Raw genomic sequence first — 20947 nt, forward strand, 5'->3', positions numbered from 1 at the left:
ACCAACTCTGTGATTGCCCCCTCAATATGTTAATTAGTTTGGATGGTATAGTGGTATATAACGGTATCTAGTTTTCCAGTACCAATTACAATGTGATATGATATCGGTTTCATGTATATGTATGTATATTTCTTACAAGATGTCTATATCGTGGACGACGGTAAAGTAAAAATCTATACGTGTGTGTGTGTGTGTGTGACAGAAAGAAGACATTGTGGTGACCCTCCTGCCAGCGGGCCACTGTCCAGGTTCTGTCATGTAAGTAAAAATCGGACTCTAAAGTCTTTGAGTTTTGAGTGTGATTATTAGGGCTGCCCTCTCGTAGTCCATTAATCCATGTGTTTGGTCTTAAGTCGACCAAGACTTTAATTGCAGTTAAAGGTGTTATAGATAATATTTTATGTAATAATAAAAAAATATATATATAATAATAATAATAATACACCCACAATTAAAACCCATTCTCTGCCAATGACTGATTAACACGTCATTCCTCGCCATGCTTAATCTGCCAATGAGGCGTCATTGAGATCAATATTTCAAATTTCCGTCATGGCAATCATATTTCACCCACGGATCCTTGACGGGTGCTGTAGATCTCCGCTCAACTCTCCAACGGTTCAAGACCGCCACCCGGTGGCCGATCGGCGAGTTGCCAAACCGGAAATGAGCGGCCGGAAGTGGTGCTCATCCATATTCGGTCCGGCCACTCGTAATCGCTTGCGGGACTCCATCTTGATACACTGGATATGGATCAGTTGTCATAACTCGATAAACAACATGCTTGGATGTATATTAGTATTATACAACCTGGAACTGGGTCATCTAGATCGACATCCCATAATAACGATCTTTTTGCTCCACTCTCATCGCCCAACGCTACGAGGAAGCTGCGGTGAGTTTCAGCGTGTTTGATTATTATTATCCATATAAACTGCTCTGATCTATATATCACCCATACTACATAAATGATTTAACGTCGTCCACGGACTTATAAACCCCCCCCCCCCTCCCCCCACTCCGGGCACCAGCAGATGATAAGTCATAACATCTAGGACCACGTACAGTTGACATTTTTAATCTGGCGTCAATCGGTATCAAACTACATTTGATTATCTAATATATGTATTTATGGCTATAACTCACGTTCTAATGCTGCAGAAAACGATAAAAACATATTTATACTTTCCGTATTTTAGTATGAATGTGTGAATGAAAAAGTAGAACGTTGCTACATCCTAAACGATAGATACTTGATGTTGAATGGGCCATAGTAATGTCAATTTAGCAATACAATTTAAAAAGTTATAGCCCTGCAAAGTAGGTGAACATCTCCATAGACAAATAGAGCTGGCAGAGGGTGGTTTAGGATGGGTACAATGCTGGCGAAGAATGGGGATAAAAGTATTGCTTTTCCACCCACAAAATTATTGTTTAATACATTTTTCATTTAAAAACCTTTTGCATGTCCAACATAAATGTTGTTGTTTACATGTTACGTGCATCTATCCCCCCCCCCCCCTACTTCCCATTTCCCCACGTGGAATGCATTTGATGGGATAAAATGACATGCTGGTGCTCTAGTGCGACATCTAGTGGCTGATTGTTCCTATAGCACCTTTTAATGGATTTGTATGTTCCTTTTTGAAGGGTGTTATGTATGTTTTTGTAGGTTCCTTTTTGAAGGGTGTTATATACAGTGTGTTTTTGTAGGTTCCTCTTTGAAGGGTGTTATATACAGTGTGTTTTTGTATGTTCCTGTTTGAAGGGTGTTATATACAGTGTTTTTGTAGGTTCTTGTTTGAAGGGTGTTATATACAGTATGTTCTTGTAGGTTCTTGTTTGAAGGGGCTCAGGGGACGGTCTTGTACACAGGAGATTTCCGTGTGTCTCAGGGAGACACCTCACGCCTAGAACTACTGCATTCTGGGAGCAGGTAGGTCTCTCTCTTTCTCTGTCTACCATCATCTCTCTTTTTTATATGCACAGCAACTTGGGATCATTCACAGATCTATCTATATAACTATCTATTTATATCTATCTATATACCTATATCTATCTATATAACTATATCTCTATATATACAGTATCTATCTATCTATCTATCTATCTATCTATCTATCTATCTATCTATCTATCTATCTATCTATCTATCTATCTATCTATCTATCTATCTATCTATGCAGAGTTAAAGACATTCAGAGTGTGTATCTGGACTCTACATTCTATGACCCACGCTTCTATCAGATCCCCAGCAGGGTAAGGGTTAATATATATAGGCGCAGTGTGTCTGTGTGTGTGAACATATTGGTATGTCTGAGTGAATATCTTCATATACTGTATGTCTGACAGCAGGGAAATTATTTGATGTCTCTAACTCCTTTCACACGAGGGAAAGAAGCAGCAAGCTTATTTTCTGTGTGTGCGTGTGTGTGTGTGTGCTAGGAGCAGAACCCTGTCATACTCAGTCTGCCTTTGTGTTCTGTGTGAAGGGTGCAGAAAAAAGCCATGCTTACACCCTTAACTGCATACATCGCTTCTCTTGTGTTGCTTAGTGCTAAAAGCAGCATGCAGTTTAGTGTGTGAAGGTGTGCGGTTTAGGAGAACACAGGAATACCGTAGGCAGCAAGGTCGAGCGTTCTGTCGCAATGTAATCACAGGAGAGAAGGTTCTTTATTGAGACAGTAGGAAAGGCTGAGGGAGACGGAGTAGGGGAGACACAGGAGACAAGGTTCTTTATTGAGACAGTAGGAAAGGCTGAGAGGGAGACAGAGTAGGGGAGACACAGGAGACAAGGTTCTTTATTGAGACAGTAGGAAAGTCTGAGGGAGACGGAGTAGGGGAGACATAGGAGACAAGGTTCTTTATTGAGACAGTAGGAAAGGCTGAGAGGGAGACAGAGTAGGGGAGACACAGGAGACAAGGTTCTTTATTGAGACAGTAGGAAAGGCTGAGAGGGAGACAGAGTAGGGGAGACACAGGAGACAAGGTTCTTTATTGAGACAGTAGGAAGGCTGAGAGGGAGACAGAGTAGGGGAGACACAGGAGAGAAGGTTCTTTATTGAGACAGTAGGAAAGGCTGAGAGGGAGACAGAGTAGGAGAGACACAGGAGAGAAGGTTCTTTATTGAGACAGTAGGAAGGCTGAGAGGGAGACAGAGTAGGGGAGACACAGGAGAGAAGGTTTTTTATTGAGACAGTAGGAAGGCTGAGAGGGAGACAGAGTAGGGGAGACACAGGAGAGAAAGTTCTTTATTGAGACAGTAGGAAGGCTGAGAGGGAGACAGAGTAGAGGGAGACACAGGAGAGAAGATTCTTTATTGATACGAAAGAGAAGGTTCTTTATTGAGACGGAAGAGAAGGTTCTTTATTGCTGTGTTAACATGGTTCAATTACGAGCCTATTCACCTCATTCTTTCCCGCCCACTTTTCAATTTTATTTCTGTTGTATAATACTGTATACCAATATGTTGTAGTATAAATAGTATGATTTAGTTATATTATAATAAAATAAAAACTATAAAATTCTATAGTATATAGAAGTATAATATAGAATAATACATTATATACAGTATATAGATACGTGTGTGTATGAATTAACCTAAATATGTAGTTTGACTGATAGATGCACAGGATGGGTTTATTTATGTTGATTTAATTTGGTTGTGTTGATGTTTCCATTTTTGCGGGATGGGTATATTCTGTTTGGTTTTACGCAATAAGTCTATCGGTGTGTTGTATGTGTGTAGGGGCAGGTGTATATACGATTTTTTTCTTCTTCCTGTTCCTTTCGGCCATGGAATTTGGTGAATTATATTAATATGTACTGTTGGACTGTGGTGATTCCATGTACGAATAAATAAATGATGATGATGATCATTATAGTTCTATTTGGTGTTTTCAGAACGAAGCTCCGAACGTTCGTTCTCACGAAAAACACGTGAAAAAATCAGGAATACCGTCGGCAGCGAGGTTGAGCGTTCTGTCGCAATGTAATCACAATGATAACAACAATAATAAACTTTATTTGTATAGCACCTTTCATACAAGAATTTCAGCCCAAAGTGCTTCACAGCAGTGATGTATATATACACAAAATAGACAGGCATAAAATAAAATATAGTTTGTTTCCTGTTGGTTGTCAGTTAAGGCCATGGGTAGGTAGGGAATTTATTTTATTAAATTTTTTATTTTATTCTTTCCCACGGCAACTGGATAGGGATTTTTTTTCTTTTTGACACCATGGATGCATGTACTCGGCCAGGATGTTTAACACATTGAGTGCCACGCCCCTTCCGGGAAGTGACCACTTCCGTGCCGCCCATTAAACCCATGTAAACGTAGTTGTAGTTTGTAGAACTAAACCTATATTTTATAGTATCGCTATGGGTCTAATAACGCCCTCGAGTGTCATTGAGATACTTCTGGTCAACGTGCAAAAAAACTGATTATTTTTTCATCCGTACATTTCCGTTTGATACCGTTTTGAATATGAACATAGTCCGGCCGCTTCTGAGCAATTCCAGGGAAAAGACACGAAAACAGCGTTTTTGTGTAATTCAATAAACACGTTGTCATTTTTCGCCTGATTATCGGATCTTCCTGAAATCAATGCTAGATCATCACTATTATCCTTTGTGGTGCACGCATGCAATGTGGTTTAGACCGGCGTGCCCCCCCCTCTTGCATCCCAACGGCAGAACAGCCAGACACATAAACACATATAGCTTCAATCGCAGTAGAAATAAATATCAGATCAATGCAAGCTTTCATATATAGTGTCCTTACCTGGTCTCTGAAGTAATGAAAAAAAAAAGAATCCAATAATCTCATCGCCATTCCAGTTATCCACAGCGATCGTGCCTCCGACGTTATTGGGCATTGCTCTTCAACGGGCGGGCGGGGTCAGTTGTCCAAGCCATCCCTATAAGCGTGTGTTTTGCCGGAGTGTTTAGGACCCGCCCCCACGCCGCAGCTCGGTATAGAAAATAAACGAACCCGTTTCTAACCGGGTGCATTACTGGCCGAGGGCGGTATAATACCGTCTGCCAGCTTAGACACACTCGGAACAGTATGCACAGGGTGCCCCACTGAATTATGAATGGATATAGATAATAAAAGAAATACCGTGACAGAAACGTAGATCTACGTTTCCGGCACTCAACGATCGGACGACAGAAACGTAGTTCTACGTGAACGGCACTGAAAGTGTTAATATCCATATATTGTTGCTTTTATAGTATTGACGACATGGACAACTCCTTTTAAAACAGAACATTTATTTAAAGTGAAGTCTTCAATGTTAAACAGTGCCAGGAATGAAAGCCCAAATGCAGTCATTGAAACTGCTCAGTTTTGCTTCCCATAATGGTCTGGCCACAATGTGCTTCTTGCCAGCTCCAATACAAACTTGGCAGCAGGGTTAAAACAGAACATTTATTTAAAGTGAATTATTCAATGTTAAACAGTGCCAGGCATGAAAGCCCAAATGCAGTCATTGAAACTGCTCAGTTTTGCTTCCCATAATGGTCTGGCCACAATGTGCTTCTTGCCAGCTCCTTGAATACAAACTTGGCAGCAGGGTTAAAACAGAACATTTATTTAAAGTGAATTATTCAATGTTAAAAATACAAAGACTGTACTACAAAAGTACGATGTACAAAGGTTGTAGTATTAAAAATGCCACCCCTAAATATACTCACTAAATATTCCGAAGTCAAGAGAGCTGTGCAAATATTGTGAAATACTTGCTTTATATATATTCTCATTCTTGACATCGACTGCACTTTTTTACTATTTTATTAAACTTGATTGTAAAAAATATCATCTCAAATTCATACTATTACAGAAACAATGCTTGCATGAAAATGAAACGTACGTACATACAGAAAGAAAGACAGACAGAGACTCGTTCCATTTTAGTAAAATAGTTCACTCACCGTCACCAATTCTGAGCCTTGGTTTGTGCTCGCCTGGACAGAAAACCCCACTCGCCTGGTTTGGAGGCTCTTGATAATGCCATTCCTCAACTCGTCTTTTTTTATTTTGTTCAGTTCTCCGTGGTGGAGGCAAATGTATACGTTGCTGTGCACGAAACAGCAAGTCGAAGGCAGACTGAGCTGTGGAGGGTACAGGTTCTGGTGCTGGCGCCTCGCACTTCAGTGCTAAGTACTTGAATTGAAATAAGCTTAAGAACACGCCGCCGGCGTGGGACCCAAGCCGGGTGGTGGTCGACAATACGTCGTTGGCAATGTCTGTCCATTTGTCCGCTCTATCCACTTTGCCAGCTGCTGATATAAAGCGACAAGTGCACTGTTTTACTTCCTGGAGCACGTCTTCAAATGTTTTTGCACCCAGTCTGACTATTTTAGGAGGCACACCGCACAAACAAACAATGGTTACCGTACACACATCCATGTTGACACTGACAGCTCGCCGCCATTTGCTGGAGTCTGGCGCTCTCTACTGGAACAAAGGGCGCTCTACAAAATGCGTCTTTTCCCCGGCAATAAAAACTCTCATAAAATAAATTGGGTCGCACGTAAATCTGCAGGGTCGGTCGGCAACCGGAAACAAACTATTATTTCTTTTAGGCCATAGCCTAAAATGATCATAAAATTGGCATAATTATAGAAAGACATACAATGAGCAGAGAATTGATATTAAAACCTCCCAGAAAATGTCTAGTGGCTGAATGTTACCTTTTAACACATTCGGGGCCAGACCCGAGATATCTCTGGTTTTAATTATTATTTATTTTATTAGCTATATCCATTAATTTTTCATCCATCCAGCCTGATGTTATCATTGGGAATGGGTCTGAGCTTGCAAAGGGCAAATACTGCCGCCTACGCCTCCCGGACAGTATTGCACATCATTGGAATCCCTCTGGCTGGGGCTGTGCATCGATCTAAGAAGTCCGGTCCAGGTTTTCCTTCTCGGGCAAGAGTAACGTTTATAACACATGGACTGTGGACACTCGGAGCAGCGTGGATTATGTGTTTGTTCCGATACCGATACCAGTATCGGAAATGCCGCCGATACTGCCTAATATGCTGGTATCGGTATCGGCAAGTACATGTAAATTCTAGCCTCCGATCCCATGACGTCATTTATCTCCTGCGGAGAGTGAGGATTATAAAATGAACGTGTTTTAACACTTTAACTGCCAGAAGACGAGTTTAGGCGTCCTTCCCCGCCATGCTCAAGTTGCCGAAGACGCCGTAACTCGTCTTTGATATCAATATTTCAAAAATCTGTGATCGGATTCATATTTCCCATCCGCTGGCCTGAGACCCACCAAAAAGCCCCACTGAACCCTCTAGCGGTTCAAGAGCGCCATCTGGTGGCCGATCGGCGCAATCGCCAAAGAGGAAGTTACTTGGACGATGTGCTATTCACCCATATTACTTCCGGGCACTCGGTATAGGTTCCGGCACTCTAGCTCGTCACAATACATAGCGATCCGTTGCCAATAACTCGATAAACAACATGATTTGGACGTATATACTATTATACAAGCTGGAAATGGACCCGATATTTCTACATCCCATAATAGGAAAATGTCTGTTCCACGCTCATCGCCCAACGGCGCGAGGAAGATACGGTAAGATTCAGCGTTATTTTTCAATGTCTCCTATAATAACTGATCTGATGAACATATGACCCACACTAGATGAATGGTATAATGTTGCCCACGGAATTATAAACGCCCCCTCACCTAGGGGTGGACGGTATAAACGGTATACGGTATAAACGGTATGAATTTGCTCTACGGTATGGATTTTGAGTATACCGTGTAACCGGTAGTGCAGCTCTAAAATAGCAATGACGTCATGTAACCACAGCGCGACTATTTCACTGGCATTTGCCCCTAAAAATAGATAGAATTAGTCATAGATAATAGATATGTGCGAACTGGAAAAAGTTATTTAGGAGGCTTCGCGCAGTGGGCGTGCCAGCCCCTACCGCACGCATGTAAACACGGGTCTAGTAGTCTAGTGGGACGGGACACGGGAGCTGTCGGCGTCTCCCTGAGCTAACGTTAGCTTAGCTACCGTTACAAAATGACCCAGTCAACTATTCACTTTTAGTTTAATACATGATGGGGCATTGTCTAACCGAACGGTATCTAGTCGGCCAGCTACCGATAGCTCCTGACATCAACAAACGCTCCACAAAGTCTAGTACTAGAGACGTGTATGCTACCTGTTAGCTCACGTTAACACAAGTTAGTTCACCGTTCAAAACGAAATGTCCCATTGAACTAAATAATTCACTGAGGCGTTGTATTAACGTTATATATGCAGTAGCTACAGATAGCTCATGATATCAATGTCTTATAACACTGATTCGATGCGTATTCGAGCTGAGGGCTTGCTAACGTTATAATACCAATACAATAGGGTCCAGGTGCAGCGCCGGAGAATCCTGGCCGTAGCTCTGCTCGAGGCTACTCGAGTATAGGTCCAGGTGCAGCTCCGGAGAATTCTGGCCGTAGCTGGAGGCTACTAGAGTACACACAGACAGTGGAGCTTGTTGCGTGGTGGCGATGTCTCGCAGATAATACCAGTACAAGTCTAATTATATAATATATATATTTTATAAAAAAATATATATATATATAAAATAAAAAAATTTTTTTTATCAAAAACGATGATACCGTGATATATACCGTTACCGTCTATGCTTCAAATTATACCGTGATATAAATTTTAGACCATACCGTCCACCCCTACCCTCACCCATCCGGTCAACATCAGATGACTTGTAGTAACTTCTAGAACCATGTCTAGTTGGAATTTTTTATATCGCGCCGATTGCCATCAAACTATTTCATCATCAATATAATGCATTTGGGGCTATAGATCACGTTCTGGAGAAAGCTGCAGAAAGAGATGAAAACATACTTATACATTAGACCATACTTTAGTATGAATATGTGAATGAAAAAGTTTAACGTTGCTTCACCCTGAACAATACATATAGGACATTGAATGGGCCCTAATAATGGCAATTTAGCAATAGAATTAAAAAAGTTATAGCTCTGCAAAGAAGGGGAACTTCTCCATAGACAAATAGAGCTGGCAACCTATGGTATATCATGAATTTAGCCTTAGGCAATCAAAGTGTTAAAGTGTGATGCTGTTTGTCATTTTAACACCAGATACACTTTCTTAAATTCCATTGTCCCCGACAGAGCGTGTGACGGGGAGCTCGGACGGGATGTATTTTGCTTGCTGGTGTTATGATAGCATTAGCTGAAAAGCTAGCTAGTTGCAACAACATCCGGTTTAACGTTACATCAAATCAGATGATCGCCTGTCCTTTCTCCAGGACCTGACACTGTCCGTCTATCAACAATAATGCACCCATGGTGAATCGTATTTAAGTCAAGTAGCTACTGACTAGCGTTAGCTGACTAACGTTATCAAATGTCAATGCGGGGAAGACGAGCTAGGTCAGCTAGCTTAGCTTGATTACGGTACCGTGCCTAAAGTTGGTGCTATTCATAATCCAGCAATAATGGCTGCAGACCTGCAAGCAAAGTACAGCAAGTTCCAAGTGCCAAAGGATAAGAGTCTGAGGCGGAGTCTCAAAAGAGAATGTTGAATATTTATTTTGCATCGAAAATCACATCACAACATGAACGTTACTACTAGCCAGAGCCTCTGCTACTAACAGACTGGGTAGCGAGTGCAACACCGTCTAACGTCCGTGCGGATCATTGGAGTAGGGTATATCTGCAGTGCCGCAGCCCCATACTCATTGATTAATGATACTAATACTAATCTATACAATCACCTGTTGTTGAATAAATACCATTACTTTCTAGTTATTACTAAAAAACAGTATATATAAAACAGTATCTGTAAAAAAAAAATATATAATTTATATAATAACTTTTAAAAAATTGTAATGTATTCACTGGTATCGGATCAGAATCGGTATCGACCGATACCCAAAGCTTAGGTATCTGAATCGGATCGGGAAGGAAAAAATGGTATCGGAACATCTCTGGTTTTGGACATATAACGTTGGATCAATAAACGCGATCAATATTCGGAATGGCGATCAGGAATTGGATTAATCTTTTTGCAGAACATCAGATGTGAGGTAAGGACTCTATGTTACTAATCTTGGGTTGATCAGATGTTTCTTTCACCGCCATCGGAGTGCGTGTGTGTGCGGTTCGCGCCGACCAAAGTACGGAGAAGCGATTTTTCAGACCCCGCTTCTGTTCGTGCATGATGACCCATATAATATCGATAATCTAAGGTTTATTTGAAAACGATTCATAAATCAAGCGACAAATGGCACGATTTCTAAGGAAATACATTGAAGCTCGATTTGCTGGAGTTTATTGAGATTAGACAGAACGCTCTAGAAATATATTCATATTAACCACGGTATAAAACTGAAATGTATGTATGAAAGAATTATCTGTTTTGTACATGTTGACTGGAAGCAACTCATTGACAATCAACGTGTTCATTAGATCCATAGCTATAATATTTAATATATTTTAAGCACTTGCAAGTAAAGCTATCCCTACATTGGATAAAGCACTGGCGCTGATGGGCCATCAGCGCCCTCTGCTGTTGGCCCCCAATGAGTTTTAATGTGTATATTTTGTGTGTCTGTGGTTAAAGTGTATATTTTGTGTGTCTGTGGTTAAAGTGTATATTTTGTGTGTCTGTGGTTAAAGTATATTTTGGGTGTCTGGGGTTGAAGTGTATATTTTGTGTCTTTAGGAGGCATGTCTGTCGGGTATCAGGGAGCTGGTTAATAACTGGACCAGTCAGAGCCCCTACCATGTAGTCTGGCTCAACTGTAAAGCAGCCTACGGATATGAATACCTGTTCACTAACCTGGGGGAGGAGTTTAATACTCAGGTGAGGACGACAAGAGAGAGACACACACATGATGCTCTGAGCCTGTATTTCTTGAGCCAGTGATGGGATGTCTGGTGTGATTTTGGTGACTTGGGCCAAATGGAAGTCATTGTACATTCAGTTCTGATTGTGTCCATTGTCTCTATGAAGTAGGGCTGCATGATTAATCGGAAAAAAATTGTGATCTCAATTCATAGACCTATGCGATCTCATTTCAAAATTATTTGACAAAAAAGAAAATTTTCACCTTTTTACTTCACGTTTTTAAATGATGACGATTCTGACTTGAGTTATTTTGTATGTTACAAGATACTTTTAAGTTTAAGTCAAGCACTTTCATATATGTTATGTAACAATAAGAATCGTGTGAGAGAATCACGATCTCAATTCTTAAAGAGAAAAATCGTGATTCACATTTTAGCAAGAATCGTGCGGCAGCCCTACTATGAGGCCAAACTCAATAGAACTGTCTTGGTATTAATTCCTCTTTTTCTTTTAGAGTAATTCTCTTTTCCCTGACGTTTGGCCATTTTTACATCAGCTCTTAGTTTTTAGCTAGCTTAGCTCTGTGATTACCGCTGGTGTTTGTTTTTAGCCGGCTTGCTCTGCTAGCTTAGCTCTCTTATCCTCGCAAGTTTTTATAGTTTATAGGCTGAGACATGTATATTTCATATATACGGTAAGTATATGTGTATTATATATATATAAGAATTCTTACACCCTTAAAACCAAGAGGGTCTATACTACGTGTGTTTGTTTTATTTTTTTCAGATCCATGTTAAAAGTCTGGACATGTTTAAAAAGATGCCGGAGATCCTGAGCTACGTTACGACAGACCGCAATACGCAGATTCACGCCTGCAGATACTCCAAGGTCACACACACACACACACACACACACACACACACACACACACACACACACACACACACACACACACACACACACACACACACACACACACACACACACACACACACACACACACACACACACACACACACACACAACATTTTCCAAAGCGACATTATAAATCTCTCACCAACCTAATTTGAGCCATATCAGTATGTTAGGTGAATGCATTCTTCCAGTACATAGGCTGTTTAATTTTGTGCTCCTTTTTTAAGTCAACTAAATGTACGGCAACCAATCACATGTTGAAAAACATTACAAACATGTTGACAGACAAACTTTACAAACATGTTGACGGACAAATTTTACAAACATGTTGAAAAACATTACAAACATGTTGACAGAAAAACATTATCGTTTAATTTATCGTTGTGGAGGTCAATCTGATGAACATACTGTGGTATGAACTTCAGGTCCTGCCTCATATCACTGCTCAGCTGCCCTCCATGAGGGAGTATACTGTATGTAGCAGATACTGTATGTCCAGACTGTGACCAGGTGGTGTAAATTACTGTACAATACAGAACAGGCTACTCATTAGCGCTGGGTGATATGGACAAAATATCACATCACAATATTCTTCTTGGTTTTCATGGCGTAGTGATATATGACAGTGTTTAGTTTTCCAGTACAAATTACAATGTGATATGACATCTGTTTCATGTATTTATCTTGTAATACAATTGTCATGGTGCTATTTTATTCAGAATTGTCTATTTTCTTTTATTCTGTGTTAATGCTACTACATGGACATTATTCTCATTAACTTAAACATATACAGTTTGTATATTTCTTACTAGGGATGTCCGATATTATCTGCCGATATCGGCATAAAAATGTGATATTGGAAAATATCTATCTGTTTAAAAAAAAAGCAATTTTTTTGTTTTTTGTTTTTTGCATTTATTTAACCCAGGCAAGCAAGTAAGAACAAATTATTATTTTATTTATTGTCAAAGTATGCATAATGTTGTGTTAATTACACGACAAGAGATATGTAATGTTAATTACCTGAAATTATTCCGTTTTTTGGGGGGGGGGAAACCCTGCATATATCGGTATCGGTTGGTATCGGAAATTAAGAGTTGGACTATATCGGTATCGGTAAAAAAGCCAATATCGAGCATCCCTATTTCTTACAAGATGTCTATATCGTGGACGACGGGTACAGTAAAAATCCATACAGTACCTTTGCATGGATCCAGGACGGTATCCCTTCATATTCTGTATGCCTCCCAGCACTTCTACTGATGTGCATTTTCATTTGTGTGTGTGTGTGTGCAGGGCGAGGAGTTTCTGCTTGGCAACAGGTTGCCATGCGGCTCCGTAGCGCCCGACGGCACCCCCCTTCACATCATCAGCATCAAACCATCAACCATGTGGTTCGGAGAGCGGAGCAAGAAGAGCAACGTCATAGTCAAGTAACAACTAACAACACACACACACACACACACATACACACACCGACACATTTCAGGATGTATGATTCAGGTTAAAAATGAACACCTGTTATGCTTATACTGTATGTGTGTTGTTGTTTTTGTTGTTGTTTGTAGAACAGGAGCCAGATCCTACAGAGCCTGCTTCTCCTTCCACTCCTCTTACTCTGAGGTACTTCAACATTACTCTGACATACTAGTGTGTTATGTGGGTATGTCCTCCACTAAAGACATTCTTCTTAGCTAAATGAAAGTCATAGGATTTTGTTGACCAATCGATTTGTTGATTTAATTGACAACTTTGTCAATAATGCAGTGACCTCTTTAAATCTAGTGCTTAACAGAGTTGCGCTTGTCATTTTAAATCTAGTGCTTAACCTCTTAAGCCCTAGCCATAGTTTCAGAAAATTCGCCTATAAGTACATACCCAAGTAAAATAATTGCTCCACTTCTACAAGGTCCATTTGCATGTTCTTGGTATCTAGGGACATCTATGGACCTCAGGGAATATATACCCAGTGTATTGTGTATGTTACTATGCTTGAGTAAATTGTAATGAACCAAAGGAGAATATAAATTATTATTTAAAAAATGTATCCACTTTTTCTCCTTTTTCAATTTTTCTCCCATCCCAATTACCCGCTGTGCCAATGATCCCCTCCCCTGTCTTGAACGTTGCTCGCATATGCCCCCCACTGGCCGGTTGTAGGGAGGATAGAAGCCTTGCATCACGTGTCCCCTCCGGTACACGAGGAGGCAGCCTGTCGCATCTTTTCACCTGCCAGCGCGGACTCTCATTGGCGAGGTGTAACGTGTGGGAGGTTCACACTACCCCCGCCATTTCCTGTCTCTGCTGTGCAGGCGTCCCCCAACCGACCTGTAGGAGTCGCTGTCCACAACGTCCATATTACCACCCAACGACTTCCACCCGCTAACTCTGCCAATTGAGTTAGTAGACTGGCCCAAGCCGGAGGCAACGCCGACAGCCGGAGTCGAACCCGGTGTCTCTTGCGTTGGTGACGAGCGCAATGTCCGCTGCTCCACCCAGCCGCCTATTATATAAATTATTATTATTCTTTAAATTTTTTAAACAGTGAATAACACCATGCTAACATTGACCAGACATGAAAGCCTATATTCATATTTCAAATTGCATGTGTCCGGATGCCAACATTCTGTACTGTATCTACAAAAAAAAACTGTAAATGATGTGCCCTTTGTTCATTTGCTTAGATTTTCAGTACACTTGATCTCAAGAAGGCGCTGAATGAGCTCAGTGGCATCTTTTTTGTCTTTGATCAATGATCAAATAACAGGGTGTCCAACTGTCCATGCAAATGGACCTTGTAGTTGTGGAGCAATTCTTCATTTACTTGGGTATGTACTTTTAGGCAAATTTTGTGCTTAACGGGTTAAGATCAAACCAACCAATGAATGGACTATTTGCCTAAGAGGGGGCTACTATTGTGTATATGTTGTGAATCCTACTCTGTGGTATAACAGTATCCAATACAATTAGCATATTGATAGACTATTATGCCTGGGTGCCCATTCACTTCACTGATACAACTTTGCTGTACATATGTCACTTCAAGAACCAGTAGTCAAAACAACAGGCAAAATAACACTATCAGAGTAAAAACAACGGGCATAATACACTATCAGAGTCAAAACAACAGCCATAATACACTATCAGAGGCAAAACAACAGGCATAATACACTATCGGAGGCAAAACAACAGGCAGAATACACTATCAGAGTCAAAACAACAGGCAGAATACACTGACTAGTGACTACCATACTCTACACCAGGGGTTCTCAAACTCTTTCATACCACGACCCCATTTTATTTAGGATTTTCTTTGGCGACCCCACACTTAATGTATCGCGTAATTTCAACGTGGAAATAAGGAATATCAAAATAAAAGCACACGTTGTTGAACTTGATCATGCAGATTTATTAGAACATTTTATTACATCAATGAAATTAATGAATATTATCAACAAAAGCAACTGAATTGTTTCTGTATACACATTTATAAAACTAGGCATATTTAGCCAAAATATGTTGCCAGAACATACAAAAAATAGGGGGGGGGGGCAAGCTTTCTCAGTGCAGCATTACACAACACTGTGGGTACTTGTTCCGGACTTCTATCCAGAACTTTGCGAGGGCCTGTCCAGTGAACTTGACTTTCAGTAGCTCGCCACACGACAGTGGGAGGCCTGTTGCGTCATGCGTAATGAACGGATCTTGGATCTAATTATCCTGGAGTGTGCCACAAATGGAGTTTCCTAATCTAGCTCTCCATTTTAGCTGTGGCGGATCATAGCCCAGTCCTCATTCACAATCAGCCCATCAAACAATGGTTGTTTTTTGTGAGGCAATCGTTCGGTGGAATTCTGTCCTCCCACGCACTGGCTGTAACACTGTTTCGCCCCGTTAATGCATCTGGACAAAAAATGTACTGGAGTCGTCGTCTCATATCAGAAAGGAGGATGTTTAAAAATTGTATCACAAAAAAAAGAAAGGAGGATGTTTATTTTGCATACACCAAGGTTCTCGTACAAAATTAAACAAATTGAAAGTCTTAGCGTTATCGTAGGGCTGTCTTAAATGCTTCGAAGCTTCGTTCGATGGCACAAGCTTCAAACATTAAAAGTAAGTATGTGTGTGTGTGCGTGCGCGCGTGTGTGCGTGTGTGTGTGTGCGTGCATGGGGCCATTGGGTGGGGCCGGGGGACAAATACACTGGAGGAAAGTAACCCAGCTCAGCACTGCCCAAATTATATCATCACTATTGCCTGTTTGAAGGATATCATCCTCAAACACATATACACCACCTACACGCCTATTCTCAGTCCTTGCCCCACAATGGTGGAATGAACTACCCACCCCAGTTAGGACAGCCGAATCCCGTCCAATCTTTCGCCGTCGACTAAAGACGCACTTCTTCAACCATTATCTGAAATAAAATAAAAAAAATAAAATAAAAAAAATCTAACCCTAACGTTAGGTTATGACTATAACCAAGTTCTGTTAACACTAGTGGACACTCAGCGTCTCATTGCATATATCTCGCTTCAGCATATATACACTGAATACATTTCAAAATGTACCTTTAAATGCCAGCATTCATCTGGCCACACCCCCATCCGCTTACCTATATAAGCAGGGGTGGTGCCACACACTAATCTCCTTCCCAACAAATGTCACCACAATGAAAAATCAAGGGCTGCAGCGGCGTCTAGACGCTGAGCGTCCACTAGTGTTAACAGAACTTGGTTATAGTCATAACCTAACGTTCTGTATCACACTAGCTCCCGCTCAGCGTCTCATTGCATAATAGGAGCTGAGCGGGAGCTAGAAGCTCGACAAATACACCCCGCTGAAGGCCCCCCACAACCATCAGAACAGGGAGGGCCGACCCCCCCTAATGGAGGGCACCCCCCCTATTAGAGGTTTCCCGGGAGGGCGACGGACCCGACCGTGCGAAGAGGCACTCAAGCAACTCAACGCACAGGGTGAGCAGACCGTGGCTTGACCCCACGACTACACACACGCACAACCCGCATGCCACCCGGGAACGAACTGAGGAAACAACCTCGTTACTGCCCCCAGAATCACGGGGTCAAGGGCAAACCCAACCCCGTGGCAAGGCCGTAGCAGCGGAGCGCGAAGGAAGACCCAGACCCACCAAAGGGACTGGACCCCCTGGAACGGGGGCCCGGAGAAGTCCATGATGCCAGCATCAAGACCCCACCAGGTGGGCACTTAGTGACCCCGCCCCCCACATCGCCAGCGTATTCGGACAAAGGCCCCTCAGCCGAGCGGGCCCTGTCCCCCCAATAGTACACCACCTGGCACACTGACCCTGCAGAACAGGCAGTCAGCATGGCCGTAAGCACACAAAAAAGGTTAACCAACGGAAGCAGGCAGCGCACCGGGGAAAAACCAGGCAACAGGCTGTTAACCCTAGCCTGGAGACTGCGGACGAGACAGGCGCCAGAGGAGACAGCTGAACACAGCCGCCCCGGCGGAAGGGGCGTAAGCTGGCGGTGTTGCATGACCAAGCCTCCATTAAAAAACCCCCACCCAGAGGGGTTGAGGCAGAGAAGGCTGACACGATTGGCAGACGTCATGAACGTGCAGGGGCACCCTCAACCGGTGAACCTGGGAGTTGACACTGCTCCAACACACCAGGGAATCAACCACCTTGGTGTTACTCAATGCGGTGGTTGTTCCTATAACCCCTCAAGAAAAAACTCCAAAACACACCTGCGGGTATACACCGGCTATACCGCAGTACAAGTGTTTCAGTTTTTCAAAAAAGGGTTAACCCAGGCCTACGGGTCGACGAAACATTACTTCGGACCGGGCCCGGCGATACGGGAAGCGCAGGGTCACCAGAGGAGGTCAAAGACCACCCCAACAGGCCCCTCTTCGCCATGCGTGAGAGAGGAGCGAAAAAGAATGGAGAACCAGCCCCAAGCACACCGTACTTGGTATTCCCAGGCGGTCTCCCAACCAAGTACTAACCAGGACCAACCTGTGTAGCGGCCGAGATCTGACGAGATCGAGCGTGTACAGGTTGGCATGGCCGTAAGCCATTACGACAGTGCTGAGTAAAAAAACATACCCAACCAGGGTCTCCATAGTGCTTAACCCTGTGACACCCAGACCGACCTGGCATTTTTCCCCCTGAAAAAAGCCCAAGTCCCTCAGGGTACCAGAACAGCAGATCTGCATCCCCGGCGGACAACGGGTTCAACTGATCCGGACCAGCGTGACCAGAACCAGTCCCGTGCCCTAACCACGCCGACATGCCTACTCCAGGAGAAGGGGCAGATATGCGTGTTGATCTTAAACATGAAAAGAAGGCGCCACCCAGACGTTCGGGCGAACCGCGCCCGGTGGCCCACCCCCAGGGCGTGAGACCCCTCTACATATGTTCAGATCCATTCCGTCATCATCCCCCAGATATGAACGAGAATCCGTCGATAACCAAACCAGGTCGTCGGATTTGGTCGTCGGAAGAGGAAAAGCCTCCATCCCAGTTGCTTTATAAAAACGGCGTTTTAACCTCAAGCAACCAAGGCGTGCCAGTCAGTCGCCTGTTTACAGAACACCCCGAGCTAGCACTATACGTGCGTCGGGACACACCCACATCAATGAACAGGCTATTTAGACCTGTCATTGAATCCCCAAGGCGCCCAGGGGAACGACAAGAGGGGTGTGACACTTCCTAACTCCAACTCTTTTTAATAGAAAAGCAGGAAGCACCAACAGTATGTATCCCAGTCTACACAGCCGGGGGTAAAAATAGTTCACATTTTTACATCCCACCACCCTCCCATAGGAAGGAGACGGGAATCCCCAGAGAGACTTCCCACGCGAGCTGTACAGATTGAAAAGAATATATTGCACCTTGAGCCATGTAAAAAATTGGTTTTAGGGCTCTCCGGGGAGGAGGCACTGAACCCATACACACTCAATAATCGAATTGAATCGAATACATACACAATAGAGTAGGACTCCTTCTTGAGGGTCCACTCACCTTGACAATCTGAGGAGGAGGCTCTGTACTCTGAAGGAGGCTCCCTCACATGGAAGGAGGATTCCCAACTCACAGAAGGCCCGAATAGGAGCTTGGTGAAGAGGAGCCCTGACCACCCCCCCAAAACAGATCCATCACATGGACCTGAACAGCACACGGAAGTCCTACCAACAGAGACGCGCACGGTGACGTACTCTATGGCGGGGGAATTTCTGCGTTGCACACGCCCAATATTCCAGGCCGTGGGACCAGGAACCCCCCCCCCCCTCACCCTGTAACGTGCCGAACCGCAACGTGACAGGAACCTTGAAGGACAGGGTACCCCTGACCAACAGAAAAAAGGGGGGAGGAAAGGTTACCAGTTCACCCCTTTACAACCCCACACCCATGATACGATGTAATGACAAAAAGAGAGTATGACACAGTCATAGTCAGCTCCATGAAGCGTCTGACAGCTTCACACAGCGCATGAGCTAACCTGCTATCTGATTTTTACTAAGGAAAAAACACAGAATAGAGAGGGCTCTTCAAGAGCCCCGGTACCAAACTTACACATGTGCTTCTGTGGCCAGTCCAACCCAGTTGTAGGTCACATGACACACACAACCCATCATCACCTACAAAAAATGGCAAAAACACTCTACAGAGGAACGCCGTTTTTCATAATGAGAGAATACATAATTCTCGATTAGTATCGGCCACAGGCCTTGCTAAGCACACACGAAAGTGACCAAACAATCTTTTCTTTTAGGAAAATAAAGTTTCTCCAGCAGTTGTAGCACAACCTCAGCAATCAAGCTAAGGGTTACATCGCATCCCTACCACACAGTGACACAATGTAGTGCAACAACATGTCTGATAGGAGGATGAAGAAGTCCCCAGGGAACCGGGGGGAAACACAATCCTCCTACTTTACCCTTAATACGGCCAGTTAAAACAGGAAAACCTGTTAATATGTGAACACACTGTTCATTGTCATTACAGGCTGAGAAAAGAATCATTCTTTACTCATTTGTCACTAAGCATAGCTTTATAGGTTAGTTAACCCCCTTAGTTGTGAGTACACGGTACATATAAACACACATGATGTTTCTCAACACAACAAACCAGATCATTTTCACATCTGTAACAACAACCCGATTTGCATGGAGAAGCTAAATACCAGTGACAAGACAATTCACACATAACTTGCGTCGTATCCTAAATGTAGTGCAACAACACTCGTTTTGGAAAACATCGTTATTTACAAAACATTTAGAAGGGAAAGCCAGAAGAAGTGTATACGGTCTGGCCAAACCTTGCCTACCCGGAGCGTAGATCAACGAAGTGCAGTCTCAAGGCACCGTAGTAAACACAGCCATCCTGTGTTGCCGACCCGGCCAGCGTCGCCGCTCCAACCCGTCGCTACGGTCCCCTTTGTTGACGCAATCCTTGCCGTCCTGGCTCAGGGCAGGGTCGACGAACATCCTCTGTCAAAGATGACGTCGTAGTCAAGAGTGTTAAAACATGTTATAATCAAAGCACGTTCAACAGAGTAGCATTAAGCTAACGGCCGCTCCAACCGTCGGTCGCTACGCTACGGCGCACGCGACCAGAGGGGAGCCGAATGCCCCCCGCCTCTCCCCGTGAGGGAGAGGGGAGTTGGGAACCGCGGCGGCGCGCGAGGAGCCGGAGCCACCCCGCGCTGGGCCTCGGCCGATAGCAGCAAGCTAACGTTTCCTAGCCTAGCCAGGTAGGCCACCTACTCACCTAGTGATCACAGCAGGCTAGCGCCGCAGCTAACAGCTGACTGGCTAACAGTAGGCCACCACTAGCACGTAAGCTAAGCAGCGATAGCAGCAAGCTAACGTTTCCTAGCCTAACCTAGATAGGCCACCTAGTGATCACAGCAGGCTAGCGCCGCAGCTAACAGCTGACTGGCTAACAGTAGGCCACCACTAGCACGTAAGCTAAGCAGCTATCACCTGAACTTGTACACAATGATATAACACTCACCCAGACAGGCCGCCGTTCTGAAACCCTCCTCACTTTTTAAGAGAAAAGAGAAACAAGATGTTAACACAGTTTTACAACGGTGATTTTACCAACACCCGACGGAGCCAGCACAATACCCAACTGGCCTGTGTAGCTGACTTTGAACACAGA

The 20947-nt window shown here is 43.4% G+C and overlaps 1 protein-coding gene across 1 annotated transcript in view; it reads left to right on the top strand.

The window, feature by feature from the left end:
- dclre1c (DNA cross-link repair 1C, PSO2 homolog) overlaps positions 1-20947 on the top strand; it is a 47437-nt gene that overhangs the window by 17003 nt on the left and 9487 nt on the right. The window contains exons 5-11 of the mRNA XM_084330097.1: positions 203-258; positions 1835-1936; positions 2187-2259; positions 10754-10894; positions 11666-11767; positions 13091-13227; positions 13363-13417. Coding sequence (XP_084186223.1) covers positions 203-258; positions 1835-1936; positions 2187-2259; positions 10754-10894; positions 11666-11767; positions 13091-13227; positions 13363-13417 — 666 coding nt within the window. The remainder of the gene's footprint in view (positions 1-202; positions 259-1834; positions 1937-2186; positions 2260-10753; positions 10895-11665; positions 11768-13090; positions 13228-13362; positions 13418-20947) is intronic.

This window comes from Notolepis coatsorum, assembly GCF_963971535.1.
Source record: "Notolepis coatsorum genome assembly, chromosome: 15".
Taxonomy (NCBI): Eukaryota; Metazoa; Chordata; class Actinopteri; order Aulopiformes; family Paralepididae; genus Notolepis; species Notolepis coatsorum.